The 17,928-nt window shown below is 45.1% G+C and overlaps 1 protein-coding gene across 2 annotated transcripts in view; it reads left to right on the top strand.

Annotated features, from left to right (window-relative positions):
- Positions 1-17,928, top strand: part of LYST (lysosomal trafficking regulator) — a 96,962-nt gene that overhangs the window by 53,820 nt on the left and 25,214 nt on the right. Inside the window, exons 27-35 of one of the 2 annotated variants that reach the window (XM_056852339.1) lie at positions 18-206; positions 1,896-2,074; positions 2,619-2,825; positions 3,405-3,581; positions 4,698-4,774; positions 6,711-6,899; positions 12,866-13,011; positions 13,095-13,191; positions 14,480-14,541. In XM_056852339.1, the coding sequence (XP_056708317.1) occupies positions 18-206; positions 1,896-2,074; positions 2,619-2,825; positions 3,405-3,581; positions 4,698-4,774; positions 6,711-6,899; positions 12,866-13,011; positions 13,095-13,191; positions 14,480-14,541 (1,323 nt within the window). The remainder of the gene's footprint in view (positions 1-17; positions 207-1,895; positions 2,075-2,618; positions 2,826-3,404; positions 3,582-4,697; positions 4,775-6,710; positions 6,900-12,865; positions 13,012-13,094; positions 13,192-14,479; positions 14,542-17,928) is intronic. The other variant, XM_056852338.1, reaches the window with a different exon arrangement.

Here is a 17,928-nt window from a genome sequence, read left to right as displayed (position 1 = left end):
TTTTGCATTTGAAGCAGGTAGAAAATTTTCCCTCGCACAGTCAGACTCGCTGCTAATGAGGATGCGTATGCTTGCGAGCGATGAACTCAGTTTAATGATGCAAAGGAGAATGAGTCAAGAGAACCCTATCCGTGCCACTGAAGCAGAACTTATGCAGAGGTTACAGAGACTTACTGTTCTGGCAGCCAACAGGTTCATGTATCAAGGTAGTTATAGTCTTTCCTTAAAACCCATCCTGTTTGCCGACAAGTGTTAACCAACTTTCGTACACCTTTCACAGTTGTGATCCGCTAACTTGGTTCTATGAAACTGGAAACACAATTTTCATTTCTGGCTTTTACAGTTCGTGCGAGAAGCAATGATGTTTATTTTGTAGATTGTAGGAAGACCCAAATAGTTGTATGACCTGGTAGGGGAGATTGAGAGCTGGTCACAGCTTCAGTAGACCATGTTAAAGAATTCCTCTGTGAGTGAGCAGCTGTCAACACTGTAAAATATTCTAAGAAAGGAATCAAAATAGTTCTGTAGTAACACTATGTAAGTGTGTAACTAGTATGTCTGCTAAATGAACAGTAGGAGGAACTGTATATTGTGATGAATTTGCTAAACAGTATATTCAGAGTTGCCCTATGTGTTGCTTGTTATTTTTAGTCAAGTCTTTCGCTTCATTTTACCATCTAGACTTCTTCCTCCACAGGCTCTTGATTCTAGTGCACCTTTTATCTCTTATCATGTACTCTCTTATCATGGCACAGCTGTTTCGTTGATGCATTTGGCCAACTGTGAGAGCTAAATTTGATACGGTTCTATAATTTCTTACCTCACCTTGCTGTAATCCCTGATAGAACTTTTTTATATTCTTATGTTTCGATGTTCCAATGTCCCTGCCCTGATGATAACCAAGGACATGGAGCAGGGAACACATAACATAGACCTGGGTTCAGGTCAAGTCAAATTTATTGATAAGGTCTATTTGACCAGCCAGAAGTTAGTACATCAAATTATCTAACTTGATAAGACTGTAAAACTGATACAAATTACAAAAGTTGATAAAAATCTGGTATTACTAAAATATAAAATATTAGTGCATAACACAAAAGTAGGCTTGTAAAGGTAAAGGTCCCCTGTGCAAGCACCAGCTCATTCCTGACCCATGGGGTGACGTCACATCCCGACGTTTCCTAGGCAGACTTTGTTTACGGGATGGTTTGCCAGTGCCTTCCCCAGTCATCTTCCCTTTACCCCCAGCAAGCTGGGTACTCATTTGACCGACCTCGGAAGGATGGACGGCTGAGTCAACCTCAAGCCGGCTACCTGAAACCGACTTCTGTTGGGATTGAGCTCAGGTCGTGAGCAGAGCTTGGACTGTAGTACTGCAGCTTACCACTCTGCAGCCACAGGGCTCTTCTTCTGTCTTACCATCTTAAAATTATTAAAGTATAAAAGAATTTAACAGTTTTTTTCCCATGGACCTGGGTTGGTTCAGGATGTTGCTGAGGAGAAAGGGATATGTGGCTAGATATGTGGCTGTGGCTTTCAGCTCCAGCTCTGTGTTTAATATTGCATCTACTTTGGCGCCGCGATCTTCACTGTGTTTTCTGGAACATATTTCAAAAGTCTCCGAGCTTCCACTGTGGCCTTCTCTGTAGGCTTCAGAATCTCTTTTAACTGTTTCCTTCTGATCCTAGAAATGTATGAGAGCTTCGTATAATGACATGTCGCAGCATCGATATTGCTTGTAATCAAACTTTTAAACCATTCATTTCAAGATATGAGTATACAATTTACTGTAGCATAAGAACTGTTTGACGTGAGCCTCTTTAAGAATCAACATGATATTGGTTTAGAATAGTCTGATCTGACACTGACCTATTAATGTTTAAACAAAATTACAGAGCTTACTGAAGATTGCTTTGATATGCTAGAAATGTCAGAAGCTCCTGTCCAGGACAGAATCCCAGTTTCACAGACAGAACAGACTGACGAAGTATACCAGCAGGAACTGCCAGAAAATAAAAATCCTTTCCTGCAAGAAATGTTTAAAATAATGATTGAAGGAATTGGATTATCTGTTGTAAGTAGCCACACTTTGTACCTTTTAACCTTCAGTAATTAAAAAAAATCATACCAGTGAAGATGTCTCGTCAAGTCTTTCTTGTGCTTTCTCCTTCCCCACCTAATTTTCTTGTGTGTTTTTTTAATTCTCAGTTCATGTTTGACGCATAAAGCAAAACTATCTTTTTTAAAAATAGTCTGTCTTATGAAAAGAGGTGTGAAGGAATTTCCATAGGGTTCCATATGTACGTCCTAACTGTAGGATAATAACATGCCATCTTGTACAATATTGGAAAATATAGTTTAAAAAAAATCTTACTACTTTATTATTTCCTACGATGCATAAAGCACTTCAAATATTTAAGGGATGCCAGTCGTGGCCTCTTTCTCCATCGGTGTTTTTCTCCCTTAACATATTCATAAAGGAAAACTTTGAGGAAATCAGTTTTTAATTAAGGGGTTTGTGTTATGTTGGTATTCCATTTGCCCAGGTCTGATCTGAGAAATCAAGTTTCTATTAAGTAAAAGTATTCAGGACTTAGGTTTGTATCCTTGGTTTTTAGGGTATAAGCAGACCCAGCCCCCCAAGCCCACAGTGGAAGAGAATTCTTTTGTCCTGCAAGGATACATTTCGAGTGCAGCTTGGAAGACTGCTGGTGCATGCTTTGTCTCCAGCACGCTCTTTCCAAGAAAGAAAGCAAACTCTGGAAATACTACCTGCAATAAATCACCAGGAAATACTGCGAGACTGTCTGAGTTCAACTTTGCAAGTAAACATTATAGTACATTAAATGCTAAATCATTATACTCATAAAACTTTTCTTGGGAAATCATTAAGGGAAACTGTTGGCAGTGGCTTTGTGGCAGAGCCCTCTTCTGTTCTTCTTGGTCACTTTATGAGAAATGTCTAAGAGCTTGTAAGATTTTTGAAACTGCCATGCTGTTATCATAAATGGCTATTTGACTCCTCTCAGCTTCCAGAGTTATTTTCCACCTGTGACATGGGAAGAATGGTTTGAGAAAGGCTCTTTGGGTGTGTTAAATTAACTTTTATAAGTAGCCATGTCATAAATTAGTTCTGTAAACTTTATGGACTGTCTGTGGTTTGAAAGAAAGCAGTGGTTAGACTAGGGCCAAGGAGACCCAGGGTCAAATGCCTGCTTGCCATGAAACATGCTGGGTGACCATGGGTCAGTCGCACTGTCTCAGCCTTAGCTGCCTGGGGATAAATTGAAGGAGGGGGAATCCATGTTGGGCTCAAGTTCTTAGAGGAAATGCAAGATTAAAATATATTAAATATATGTGACTGATGCTCTTAATACAGTAACGTTGCACTTTCCCCCCCCCAGCACGGGTCAAAGTTGTCGCTCTACTTATTTGAATTAATACATGATCACAAGGAGGAGCTGACTGAAGAAGATCAATTGTCTGTGGGAGCATTTATGAAGACATTGAAACTTTGCGGTTACAAATGTGTCCCTGTCAACGTACCACCAAAGCCAGACCTCATAAAAACCATGAAAGAGGTATGTGAATTCACACAGTCGCTTTCCGAACTGATCCTCTTTTCATTTCAGTGGTAGAGCATCTGCTTGGCATGCAGAAGGTCCCAGGTTCAATCTCCAGTTAAAGGGACTGGGCAAGTAGGTGATGCAAAAGACCTCCACCTGAGACCCTGGAGAGCCGCTGCCGGTCTGAGTAGACAATACTGACTTTGATGGACCAAGGGTCTGATTCAGTATAGGGTAGCTTCATATTTTAAGGGGAGGGGCTGTGGTTCAGTGGTAGAGCATCTGCTTGGCATGCAGAAGGCCCCAGGTTCAATCCCCGGCATCTCCAGTTAAAGGTTCTAGGCAAGTAGGTGATGTGAAAGACCTCTGCCTGAGACCCTGGAGAGCCGCTGCCGGTCTGAATAGATAATACTGACTTTGATGGACCAAGGGTCTGATTCAGTATAAGGCAGCTTCATGTGTGTATTCATTAATATAATTGGAGATATTACTACTGTACAGTTGAGATTTCACACAATTATAGGCCTAATTTAGGGTCAAACTGAGAGACCAATACTTTGAACAAGTTTTCATCATTGTAAGCTGCTGCTCTTGTGCCGTGTATGCTTTTGGAGAAGCTGGTAGCAGACTGGTTGCTACCTCTACCCTACCACTCCACTTAGTGAAGTTTTGAAGCCTTCCTCCAGCCTACAGAGCCTGACTTCAGCTTAAGTGGCTTTTCCTCCAGCTGAGGTTGGTTGCTTAGAATGTCAATCAAAATGGGAAAGTTATGAAACACTTGAATCTTTCAAGCAATCTTTCAAGTATATGTAATAAAGAAACAGAAGTAAATACAAGAAACATTTTTGAATCTTTGGTTCTCGTAGGTTATCCGGGCTGTGTAACCATGGTCTTGGTATTTTCTTTCCTGACGTTTCGCCAGCAGCTGTGGCTGGCATCTTCAGAGGAGAGACACTGTCCTTCAGTGTTACTCCTCTGAAGATGCTGGCCACAGCTGCTGGCGAAACGTCAGGAAAGAAAATACCAAGACCATGGTTACACAGCCCGGATAACCTACTAGAAACAATGAACTCTGACCGTGAAAGCCTTCGACAATATTTTTGAATCTGTTTAAAAATTGACTTTTGCCAGGACCAAAAAAAACATGAGGCAGAAGATGAGGTGAACAAAGCTGCATGGGAGAAGACCATGGCTAATAACCGGCAAACGTAAGTTCTTAACTATTTTTATATAGGGCAGAACTAGATATTGCCCCCTAAAAATGGGGCTGCAGAGAAACAGCAGTCCTGAATCTAGTTCCCTTTCTCCTCCTCCATAGTATGTCGTAATGAAACGCATGTGCGACATCTCATTTTTTTCACCTGCTTCCTTTCACTATCTGGGAGCGGGGGGGAAATGCTTGATGTGATAAGTCATACACTTAAATTATTTCACATTTTGGAGGAGAGATGGGGGAGGAGATGCCATTTTCAGCGATGTTAGCATATTTTTGGAAAGGTCAACTCCTGCTAATTGCATTTTGCTAGAACTGATCTTGTGTTTGCAAGGATCACAAAAGACCATGCAGGGTACACCAAAAACTACTTTCAGTATTCTTTATCTTACATTCCAAGGCATGAAAGAGGTAGTTTAAATGCTGATATGTCCAAAGGGCCCGTTTTCTTTTCTACCAAGCTCTAATTAGTATTACAGAAATGAATAATGGTTGGACTTTGTAGAGGAAAGCCACCCAGCCTCTGCTGGGCAGGACCTCTTTTAAGGTTGGCCGAGAGCTATTTCCCAAACAAAACACCGAGCCCAGGAGTTCTCCCTTGCTCAGCGGGTAAGCTGCCACCAGCCCCTATGCAAACGGTTAGCCCCTCAGAGGATAGGTGCAGCCTCTGCCGGCTGTTTCCAAATTAAAGCACGATGCCCCCCCTCAAGGTAGGAGGCCCAGCAGGCGAGGATTATGCTAACAAAAGGTTTTAAGCCTTGGTAGGTGGTCACACAAACAAGAAGGCATGTCAGATTTCGCCTTGGGACCCACAGAGTCAAAAGACACAGCCAAATATAAGTTAAAGATTTATTTTCAAAGTTTGTGCTCATTACAGAAAGGAAAATTCGTGAAGCATTAAGGCACAAAATAACAAAGCTTAATATATCTAGCTACACAGTCAGCTTCTTTAGGTTCAAACGTTTGGCAAAGTTTAAGGCAAGTTTCAAGAGGTTTGGTTACAAGTTACCTGTTCTCCAAAGATTCATGCGTCCTGGCTTCAGCATGCAAGTTCCGACAGTTTAGTCACACAAAAGTTCTCCCTGCGAAAGGACAAATCAAAAACAAGTTTTTGATGAAGTCGGCCATGGACCAGCCATGCCATAACGTTCATGATTTCTAATTGAACGAGGCCTACTTTGATCTTCGTAAACTCAGTAACGTGGGCCCACTACGCCAATGAGAATACGAAGAGTGTCATAAACCATTAATTTATGGTCTTGTCATGCTTTTGCCTCTCTGTTGCATCAGGATGTCAAAGGTGTTTCGATTCTGCAGTAATACAAAGCACCTGGCCATCCTCAAGTCAGAGATAAGCGCAAGGCCGACAGATTTGTTACCAGGGTAACTAATGTCCTTCAGTTTAGGGAGGAAGGGAGGTGGAATAGCTGGCATCTGGTGAGCTCTGCCCCCTTCCTTCAAAGCAAACTCCTCAAAACGAAAGTGTTCTCACGGTCGTAAATTGCTGAGTGAGCTTTTGGCCTCTCTTAGGCCTCCTGAGTTTAATATCAAATCATACTAGGCCTTAGCCTGAACCAAAGAATTGTAACAGAAGAAAATTGGGGAACCCTGCTTCTTTACAGACTTAAAGACCCAATCCACACACACACAGTCCCACATGAGCGCAAAACATTTTCCTGTGATCATATGAAAATTCATTTGCATGTATTCACCTGTGTTCCTGTGCTGTGTTGAACTGCAAAAGGTTTCAGAAGCAACTTTTTTGGGTGGCATAAAGGGCCTGTGCGGGAGAAGGAAGTGTTTGTTGAGAGCACACAGCCATTTGGATATTGACCATATAGATGGTTATGTTATCATATGAATTTGGACCTTTATTAATGTCATTTTTTTAGATTGGTGATATTCATTTGTAAATTGGTTTCCACATTCAGTCTTTTTCAGCGCCTGGATTCAAAATCAAAAGACATTTCTAAAATAGCTGGAGATATCACCCAGGCTGTGTGTCTGTCGCAAGGAATAGAAAGAAAGAAGGTGATTCAGCACATCCGAGGAATGTATAAAACAGACCTGAGTGCTAGTAGGCATTGGCAAGAACTTATTCAGCAGCTTACTCACGATAGGTAAGCAATTTCACTGTGATGATCTGCTCTTTAAGTCATGAGTTGCCACATCTATGCTTGCCTCTTAAAATCTCAAAAGTAAAAAAAAGACTGGAAACATTTACTCATTGGTGAAGCCTTAATAAAAAATATACTCAGCATCCAGATAGGATGATTTGGACTGGCTTTCTGGACATCTTCAGTGTGTGTCTGTAGAGTCCAATCTGCCAACCTTGTCAAGGTTGAGAAGGCAAGTAAAATATGACATACTTGCAAAGACTTCAGGAATCTTTGGAATGTTTCCTCTCTCCCACCCTATTATCTTAAAACAACATACTGCTACAGATTTACTCAATTTGTATATATTAATTTTTTTATATTAGTATATTTACTAAAATCTCTCTAGAGAGCTAATATATGAAGTGAGAAACGTAAATACCGATTGAACTCCTGTCTGTAGAGTATTATTCCTGAGCTTGCACTAGGCTCTGTTAGAAATTATGTATTTCCAAGTGCGTAGTACAACACTCCATTCTCTTCTCTGAGGATCAGAGGACATCTGATCAGCGGGTGTTTCCTTTTCCTATGCTCAGGGAGAGGCAGGATATTAAACCTTTTGCTGCCTGCCCTCTGCTGGAAAACGCCCTGAACTGCCAATTCTCCTCCTGCCTCAGAGGGAGAAGCAGCGTTGGAGCGAGCTCCGTAGCTAGGCCTTACAACTTACTCCTTTAATCTTCTACTTTCAACCTTACCATCCTATATTTCTGTCTCCTAACAACTGTTCCCCTCCGTTCGTTGTGTTCCCTTCCTCCCGTGGCCGCCTTTGCCCTTTTGTGCTCCGTTTTCCCCCCCTCCTCCTGTGCCTCCATATTTTCCCTCTCTGAGGAAAATGGCGGCGGCGCCAGAGCAGTCTGGGGAGGAACTCCTCTCAGGAGATGAGGCAGTGGCAACGGAGCTCCTTCCCTCCCGCCGGCACAAGCCAGCAGAAAACTGCGGAGGGAAGGGCAAGCGGCGCCAGGAGACTCCCGCCGCGGCGGCCAAATCAAAGAGGAAGCCGGCTGAGGACGACGGAGAAAAAGGCGCGAAAAACACGCGCGCCGAGAAAACAACCGCGGAGCCTCCCCGTTCGTCCCTGATGGGTGACGAGGGTGAGAGCGCAGAGCCCGCCCGTATTGCCAGCTCCAAGGGAGAATCGGCTACGTGCAGTGCAGGCGGTAATGTACAAACCTCCCTTCCCCTTTTAACGGCGGGGGGGGGGGGCAGTGAGCAGGGGATGCTTGAGCTTATGAGAAGGGCTTTAAGAGAGGAATTTGCCCTCCTTGGGGAATCTTCTTCCAGGGGGCCATTGAGTTCAAGGGCATCCTCCCCATCTAGAGGCTCTGTGCGTTCAGAGCCTACAGCCCAAGGTTCCAGCTCTGCCTGGCCAACAAAGGCAGCCAGAAAGGCACCTCCACCCCCCAATTCCAAGACAGTTCACCAGCATCTCTCTTCCGAAGATGAGGAGAGAGAAGAAGGACAGTTCTCCTCAGAAGAGGAGCAAGAAGGGGGGGCCCAGGGCCAAGATCTCCACCCACATTTATTCAAGGCAGAAGACTACCAGTCCTTCTTAGGTAAAGTCATGGCAGCCCTTGACCTCCATGAAGATGAGGTCACTGAAATTATTAAAAGCAAAACTAAATTCAGGGGTTCTAAGGAGTTTTTTGCCAGATTACAGTCTAAACCACTTTCAGTGCCTTTCCCTGAGTATTTTGAAGACTTAATTAAGGCAGAGTGGCAAAAACCCATGTCAACTAAGCAGGTGCCAGCTTCAATAAAAAAGTTGTATACCCTGGAACCCAGAGCCATGACCTTATTGCAAGACCCCTGGTAGAAGCCCCTGTGACAGATCTACAATCCTCGGGCTTAATATCAGAGGACGGGGCAGGTAGCATAAAAGATCCCCTAGATAGAAAAATTGATTATGCCACAAAAAAGGCGCATGAGACTGCAGCTCTGTCTATCCAGGCATCAGCCACAGCAGCCCTGGTGGCAAGAGCTAGTATAATGTGGATTAGGAAGATTATTGACTTGCTTCCACAGGAAAACAAGAGAGTGCTGGATGGCCTAAACAGGCTCCTAAAAGCCTCCAAATTCATGGCCGATGCTACCCTGGACTCTATGTCCTTCACAGCAAAATCTTTGGCAGCGTCCTCGGCGGCTAGAAGGGCAGCCTGGATTAGATCCTGGTCGGCTGACTCAGGGTCAAAATCCATACTTCTGGGATACCCCTTTGAGGGAGGTCGTCTCTTCGGTCCCAAGCTAGATGACATCCTCATAGAGACCAAAGACAAGAAGAAAGCATTACCTAAGTACCTCAAGAAAGATGGAAAACCATCATTTTCACATTCCTTTCGGACCTTTCTGACCTCCCACTTAATGGCTCGCCCCAGATCCGATGGACGAAGAGGCGGTTGGAGTTCAGGCCGAGGATCCTTCAGGAGAGGTTCAAGATTCGGAAAGGGATCTGCCTTCCAGAACCAAGGTCCAGAGAAGTCACCACGATTTGGTGACAAACAAAACAAGCAATGACTCTTCAGCAATTCCAGTAGGGGGCAGACTTATTTATTTTGCAAACATCTGGGACTCTCCTCACACAGATGCCTGGGTGCAACAACTAATTCGCCAAGGCTACAGCATAGAATTTCTAAGACCCTCCAAATCGTTACGTTATATCTCCGATCTCTCGAAGACCAGACAAAGCCCTTCGGACCCAGGCAGCCATCCAACACCTCTTAGAGATCCAGGCAATAGAACACGTCCCAACCTCAGAGCGGCGAGAAGGGGTGTACTCCTTTTTCTTTACAGTGCCCAAAAGAAATGGAGATTGGAGGGCAATACTGGATCTGAAGTATGTCAACCGCTTTGTCTGCAAAAAACACTTCCGGATGGAGACACTCCGCTCCATTGTGGAGGCTCTACGACCTCGGGCATACCTTACATCTATCGACCTGACGGAGGCGTATCTTCACATCTTGATACACCCATCCCATCGCAGATACCTCCGCTTCACCTACGGTCAACTACACCTTGTTGTTGTTCAGACCTTGATCCACCACGGCTTCTTGGTGAACATGTCAAAGAGTCTAACTACGCCTGTTCAATCAATACACCATCTGGGAGCCATCATCGACACTTCGCAAAACAAGATGTTCCTTCCTCAGGACAAGATCTCCAAACTGATCACCCTAGCCAAAACCACCATGTTGGCGAGAACGACGGGTCTCTCTTCTTTAGTAAGTCTCCAAGGCCTTATGGTGTCCTGCATAGGTCTGGTACCATGGACTCGTCTACACATGAGGTCTCTTCAATGGTTCCTGAAACCTTACCAGGTACAGATCTCCCAAAAGAGAAACCCTCGCATGGCTCTGTCCCAACAAGTCAGGAGCAGCCTCAAGTGGGGGGTACGCCGAGAAAACCTGGCCAAAAGACTCTCGTACATACAAGACTCCGCGATTCAGATTTTTACGGACGCGAGCTTAGAAGGCTGGGGAGCAACTATACAGCATCACATAGCGCAGGGTCAGTGGACAACGTCAGAGACTCGTCTCCATATCAACAAACTAGAGTTGAGGACCATCCACAAAGCTCTTCTTCAGTTCCAGCCAATGATAGAGAACAGACACATCCTCATCAGAACGGACAACGTGTCAGCGAAAGCGTATATAAACAGGCAAGGAGGGTCTCGTTCCTCCTCCCTCCACGCAGAGCCCCTAATCATCCTCAACTGGGCGGAAAAACATCTCGCCTCAATAAGGGCGGAACACATAAAAGGTGTCCTAAACTTGCAAGTAGACTGGCTGAGCAGACAGACGGTGGACGAAGGAGAATGGACTATAAAAAGGGAAATCTTTCACCTCATCCATGCGAGATTCGGTCGTCCGTCAGTGGATCTGTTCGCCTCATCGAAGAACCGACAACTACAAAGATTCTTCTCCAGGTACAATCACCCAGAGGCGGAGGGCGTCGATGCCTTAGAGACTCCTTGGCCAAGGGAGACACTATATGCCTTCCCGCCCCTCCCGATACTCCCCAAGGTTATCCGGAAGATTCGAACAGAGCAGGCCCACGTCATCCTGATCGCGCCTCACTGGCCTCGCCGTCCTTGGTTCCCAGCGCTGAGAGAACTATCCATTCAAGAACCGTGGGAGCTCCCAGTACCCAGGGATCTTCTTCAACAAGGCCCCATTTTGCACCCGGACCCGGCGTGGTTAAAACTGACCGCTTGGGACTTGAAAGGCAGCGGATGCTGAGCTGGGGATACTCAGAACAGGTAGTGTCCACCATGTTAGAAGCCAGAAAATTGTCAACAAAACACATATACAACTTTACCTGGAAGATGTTTGTGCGCTGGTGTGCTAGAAAGCGACTGGATCCCCTAACCATTACAACAGCTGACCTTCTACGCTTTCTACAAGATGGTTTGGACCTTAAACTAAAGGCGTCCACTCTTCGCAGACAGGTCGCGGCCATAGCCACTGTACTCACCCATCTAGATGGCTACCCCACGACTCGACACCCTCACGTCACCACCTTCCTAAAAGGGGTTTCCTACATATCTCCGCCTACTGTACACAGGTTCCCTACCTGGCGTCTGAACTTAGTTCTAAACGCCCTGACTAAAACCACCGTTCGAACCTTTGAGAGAGGTCGCCTTAGCCTTCCTACGTATGAATGTTCTTTTTCTCGTCGCAGTCACCTCAGCGAGACGAGTTTCGGAGTTGGGTGCTCTTTCTTCCAGGGACAGCCTTTGCGTATTCCACGCAGACAAAGTGGTCCTTAGGCCGGACCCAACTTTTATACCAAAGGTGAACTCCGGTTTTCACAGGCAACAAGAGCTAATCTTACCATCTTTTTGCCCCAATCCGACTCATCCAAGAGAAAAGAACTGGCACACCTTGGATCTGAGGAGAGCACTCCGAATTTATCTTAAGCGGACTAAGCCCTTCAGACGCTCGGAGGCCCTTTTTGTGTCAATTTCTCCACCCAACAAGGGATCCAAGATGTCTAATCCAAGCATTAGCAAGTGCCTCAAACAATGCATTCAACTCTGCTACAAACATTCTGGCATGTCCTCTCCGCAGGGGATTACAGCGCACTCGGTTCGTAGCGCAGCGACTTCAGCGGCCTTTGATGCGCAAGCATCAGTGGAAGAAATCTGCAGAGCGGCCACTTGGTCAAGCCCCTCCACATTCGTCAGGCACTACAAAATCAACACCTATGCCTCTGCGGATGCGGCCTTTGGGAGAAAAGTCCTGCAGCAAGTAGCGAAGGATCCTTAATCCCACCCAGATAACACAGCTTTTGAAAATCCCGCTGATCAGATGTCCTCTGATCCTCAGAGAAGAGAACAGAGCCTTGGCTTACCTGTGAGGGCTCCTTCTTTCTCTGAGGGAAGAGGACATCTTGCCCACCCAGGGTGAAGAATATTAATAAAAGGATCACGATGCGCTAACTTCAAAAGTACAGTAACCATCCACTCTGTCCTGAGTGTTATTACCCAATGTTCTAACAATCACTGTTTTTTCACGTTACGTTACCTGTTGTTACGTATTTACAGCCAATTATTCTTGCAAGTTTTTCTGCATTACGTGTTATTTTATTGTATTACGTGTTATGTGCTTCCTGTCTCTTTTCACTGCTATGGAAGTCCTCGAATTGACAGTTCAGGGCGTTTTCCAGCAGAGGGCAGGCAGCAAAAGGTTTAATATCCTGCCTCTCCCTGAGCATAGGAAAAGGAAACACCCGCTGATCAGATGTCCTCTTCCCTCAGAGAAAGAAGGAGCCCTCACAGGTAAGCCAAGGCTCCGTTTTATTCCTGTGGTACCAGTGTGCGGCCCTTCGGAACTTTTTGTCCCCTAGGGGCATTCTGCATGTTGCACTAGCCTCTTAATCAGAGTAAAGTGGTTTTAGAAGGTGTTTAAGCTTCAGTAAAATGCTTCCACTTTCAGAGCGCTCTGGTATGACCCTGCCTCCTACCCAACGTCTTGGCAACTGGATCCAACAGAAGGTCCCAACAGAGAGAGGCGTCGTTTGCAGAGGTGCTACTTAACAATTCCTAATAAGTACCTTCTCAAAGACAGACAGAAACCAGAAGGTAACTTTTAACATCCCCTAGTATGCAAGTTACTGTCTTCCAAGAAGCTATAAAAATTAATTATGTTTTCTTTTTTTAAACAGAGGTTATTAAGCTCCCTCTGGAATATTTATTTGAAGACAAAACACATTCATCTCATTCTTCCACTGTAAAAGATAAAGCAGCCAGTGAGCATATAAGGTTAGTTTTAAATAAGAATTTATGAAAAGTTTAAATCTAATTTAACTTTCTGATTTATGAAAAGCAAGTAAAAGACAAAGAAATTAAACTTAAAGAAAGAATTTACATAATGCAGCCTTGTAAGTAATCACCAGCTGCCTGTGGCAACTAAGAATCCTCTCCAGGGTTGCATCCAGATGTCACAATAAACCCTAGTTTGTAGCATAAACTTGGATTTATATGCAGAAAGATGGGATATAAATTATTAAATAGTAATGAGTTTAGTGGATATAAGTAACAGATTCTAGTTTCTGCAAAAACACTGTTTCTCTGCTACTTGTCCTGCTTGCTAGGAGAAGGGAGATATCTTCCCTGTAGTCAGACAGCTGTAAGGGGTAGCAGTATGTAACAAAGTGTGGTTTGAATTCAGTCATTGCACAACTAGCACAACCCGTGATTTGCAAACCAGGTATAAACTACACACTGAAATCCTGTTTGGTGCCAATTAACTCCAGTTTGGCATTTGAGACATCTCAACAAACCAGGATTTGTTGGTTTATCGTGATGGCTTAATGAAGCCAGGTGACGAGAAGGTTGTGGTCCAAGGTGGAGGTTTCCCATCTTTTCCCTTTGTGCTTCTTCCCCAAACAAACTGTTCAGGGTTTAGGACCCTCTGAATGAAATTTGGATATAGCATATAGGGCCACAGGTGAGAAGGGAAGCTCTTGTCATATAAAAACTTCCCCCTTCTGTGAGCTTCACTTAACATTGTGCAGCTGACCAGTTAAGATCGTATTCTGAGGCCCTGTTCCCTGTGCCCCTCACCCTCTGAGGTGAGACAAGTGGTATTGAAAGATGGGGCTTTTTTCAGTGATGGCCCCTCATCTTTGGAATGCCTTCCCCCACGAGACTTGCCTGGCCACCTACCTTACTTTCTTTTAGGAGCCATTCCTGTTTACCCAGGCTTTTAACTAAGGGGTTTTATCTTTTAAACCTTTTATGGTCTGCTCCTGGCTCAAGGATTATTTTATTTATATAATTCTCAGTGCATATTGTATGTTGCTGATATACCCTAATTTGGTTAATGGCTTTGGCTTGGGTTTTTTTGTTTATGTTTTAATGGTTTTCTTTCATTAGTTGTAAGTTGCCTTGTGCAGGTTTCTGGGAAGGTAGCTTAAAAATATGGTAACTAAATAAATATTCCACTTATGTTAAGGGCACTGTTGAGTCTTAAATGATTGTATTTGAGAATGGTCCTTTTAAAGTGAATCCAAATCCCCCGACATATGGCATTATTGTGTGTCCTCAGAGTTAATCGAAGATGCATCAGTGTGGCACCATCTAGAGAGACACCGGGTGAATTGCTACTTGGTAAGAAAACTTAATTTCACTCATCAATATATCTAATTCTCAACATGTCAATATCTGTGGATACTTAAATCCATGGATCAGGGCCATATTGAACCGAGTGACATTTCATGCAAACTTGGAGGACCACTCAGATCTGCAGAAAAATCTGAAAACCAGAAAAATTGTTAGGGGGCGGTAAATCCCTCAAAACAGAGGAGCTAGAGCTGCTGCCTTAAGGCAGCAGAACTGCAGGTGGCTAGGGGAAGGGGGGTGGGGAACAGAGTGGTGCGAGGCAGGCAGATAGGAAGACGGGATCATAGAATCATAGAGTTGGAAGGGACCACCAGGGTCATTTAGTTCAACCCTCTGCACAACGCAGGAAACTCACAACTACCTCCCTCCACACCTCCAGTGACCCCCACTCCATGCCCAGAAGATGGCCAAGATGCCCTCCCTCTCATGATCTGCCTAAGGTCATAGAATCAGCATTGCTGACAGATGGCCATCTAGCCTCTGCTTAAAAACCTTCAGGGAAGGAGAGCTTACCACCTCCTGAGGAAGCCTGTTCCACTGAGGAACTGCTCTGTTAGAAAATTCTTCTCAGGAGCTAGGAGGTAGGCATTGTTTCAGGGGAAAGGGGCCTGCCAAGCAAAGCGTAGGAAGATGGGCAGGTGGAAAGTGGTGGTGGGGCATTTGGATGGGAGAGCAGAGCAGTGGGGAGGGGGCAGAAAGAAGAGCGACTGCCCCTCCTGCATCACAACTGTCCCTCGCTGCTTGAGGCAGCAGGAGAGGGGGAGCTCTTGTGGCAGCCAGGCAGGTGGCGGCACTTCATCCAGGCTGGCTGGCGGGTGGGCAGGCAAGAGTCCAGCTGGCTAAGTGAGTAGTGAGGAGGGGAATGGGTGGCCAGAGCAGCACTCAGGGGGGCAGAGGTGATAGGGTGGTGAAACTGAGGAAGCAGGAGAGGGAGATGGGTACCAGTGTTGGGGATAAGGAAGAAGTAGGGTGCGCAAGGAACAAGATGGGAGGAGGCGGTGGAAGTACACATGAGCACATGAAGCTGCCTTATACTGAATCAGACCCTCAGTCCATTGAAGTCAGTATTGACTACTCAGACTGGCAGCGGCTCTCCAGGGTCTCAGACAGGGGTCTTTCACATCACCCACTTGCCTAGTCCCTTTAACTGGAGATGCCGGGGATTGAACCTGGGACCCTTCTGCATGCCAATCAGAGGCTCTACTACTGAGCCACGGGGGAAAGGTTTAGAGAAAGGTGGCTGGTGGTGAGTGTCAGAAGCCATTGGCAGGTGATCATCAACTTTTGATACACTGGCAAATACTGGGAAGAACTTCTAGTATAATGCTACTTTCAGGTGGGTTGCTGTGTTAGCCTGTAGTAGAACAAAATTCCAGTCCAGTAGCACCTTAAGGAGCAATAACATTTTCCATGGTATACGTTTTCATAAGCCAAAGCTTGCTCGATCAGATACCAGGACAGTGCTGTTTTTCTTACCTGGAGAAAGACTGCTGACACACTAACACACACCTTAGTGTAGCTATGTCAGCTGTGAATCCTTGAAAGTATCAGACGTTCACTACAATTTGTAAACAAAATACATGGTGTAAACTGCTTGAATGTTGCCTTTGTAGTTTAGAGGAGTCTTGAATGCAATTGCCCGTTTTAACCCAGGGGCCCTTCTGTTTTGGGTTTCTCCACTATTTTAGATCTGCATAGCTGGCTTTCATCTGTGTGTTCCGCCTTTTTCTTTCTTGTCTTATGCAGTTAGCCGGAAGGGTTCAGTAGGACTTGCTGCTTACTGAACATGCATAGGATTGTACTATAACAATGGCCCTAGGGTTCCTGGCCTTCTCTGCTCCATAATTCTTTACTGATTCTGGGACTGATCTTCCATCTGGGAATAGGATTTGAAGAGCAGAACAGGTTTTCAGTTGAGTTTCCCTTTTGGAAAGGGGGAAATGCTGTGCTTCTTGGCTACTTTTCAGCTGATGGGGTACAGCTTCTGTCAGCAAGTTGTGTAGGTTGGCAGTTGAAATAAGGAAAGAGAAGTGAGGGGGTTGGACCAGGGCGTTTCAAGGACAGAGGATGTGTTAACAAAAGAGCTCTTTGTTCCCGTTTCAGTGCATTGCTGTGCTTTAGTGTACTTCCTCCTTTCTCATATAGCGTGCGTTTAACCAAAGAGTAGAAATGCTATCTTATTAAAGCGTATGAGAGTTAAGAGTAATGAAACGATCTGTATTTATACTGCATTTAAGATAACTGAGTAATTATTAATCACATATTGTGTACATACAATGTACGTATATTTGTATGCCGCAAAATATCCAATATGATGGCTTACGTTTTGTTACTTTTACCCAATGCAATTATTCATAGACAGATTTATATCGCCAACACAAACCTTGTAACTAATTTAAGATGATTTTGCAGATTCATTGGAGTCATAAATGCTCTCAAAACAACACAGTCCTGCATCACTGTAGCGTAGGGGTTCCTAACTTGGTGCCACAAAATTGTGGCCGTGGACACCTTTCCTGGTGCCCACCAAGTGTTTTTAGAAACTGGGTGGGGCCAGATGGGGCTCTTGCCCAGCAGGACTAATAATGGAGAAGCAAAAACTACTCTGGGGAAAAAAGCTTGCATGCTTCTGCTTTGGTTTAAGGGTGGAGCCTAGTAGGTCAAAGGGCACAGGACTCAAAAGTGCCCAGAGGCAGCAGGAAACAGCAGCAGGAGGGTGGCATCTTCCTCTGTGCAGAATCCAAGCCTGGTTTTTAATCTCACTCTGTCCCCAAGGAGTTCAGGGCAGGATATATAGTTCTCACGTCCCTTGTTCTGTTCTCACATCAACCTTGTGAGGTAGGTTAGGCTGACAGAGAAAGAGAGAGCAACTGGCTAAAGGTGATGAAGCAAACTTCATAGCATTTCCCAGCTCCTAGCCCAACACTCTAGCACAGGGGTGTCGAACGCAATTGTTACATGGGCCGGATATGATATGGGCCGGATTAGTCGGGCTGGGCCATGCCTCGCCAGCCCAGGTTGAGGGAGGGGGCTGCCTTGGCTGGCTTGCAGGCTGGATAAGAGCTCTCAAGGGGCCAGATCCGGCCCTTGGGCCTTATGTTTGACACCCCTGCTCTGGCAGCTACATCACAGTGGCTGTCAAATATTTAGATGGGGACTAAGGACGGTTTGGGTGGCAAGATAAGAACCTTTGCTACTTTGCAAAAGATCAGGGCTGAGAGCACCTTAAAAACAAAAAAAACAAAAACAGGGTAGGCTGGAGCTGCCGGAGAAGCTGTCAGAAACAGTGGAGGAATCTGCCAAGGAAGGGGGGTCCTAAGCGGCTTTTCCTTTCCAGGGCAGGCCGCCTTCTCCTGCCTTGGCTGGCCTCTCTTT

This window comes from Euleptes europaea, chromosome 7, assembly GCF_029931775.1.
Source record: "Euleptes europaea isolate rEulEur1 chromosome 7, rEulEur1.hap1, whole genome shotgun sequence".
Taxonomy (NCBI): Eukaryota; Metazoa; Chordata; class Lepidosauria; order Squamata; family Sphaerodactylidae; genus Euleptes; species Euleptes europaea.
Note: the sequence above shows the minus strand (reverse complement) of the source record. Positions and strands in the feature narration are given on the sequence as shown.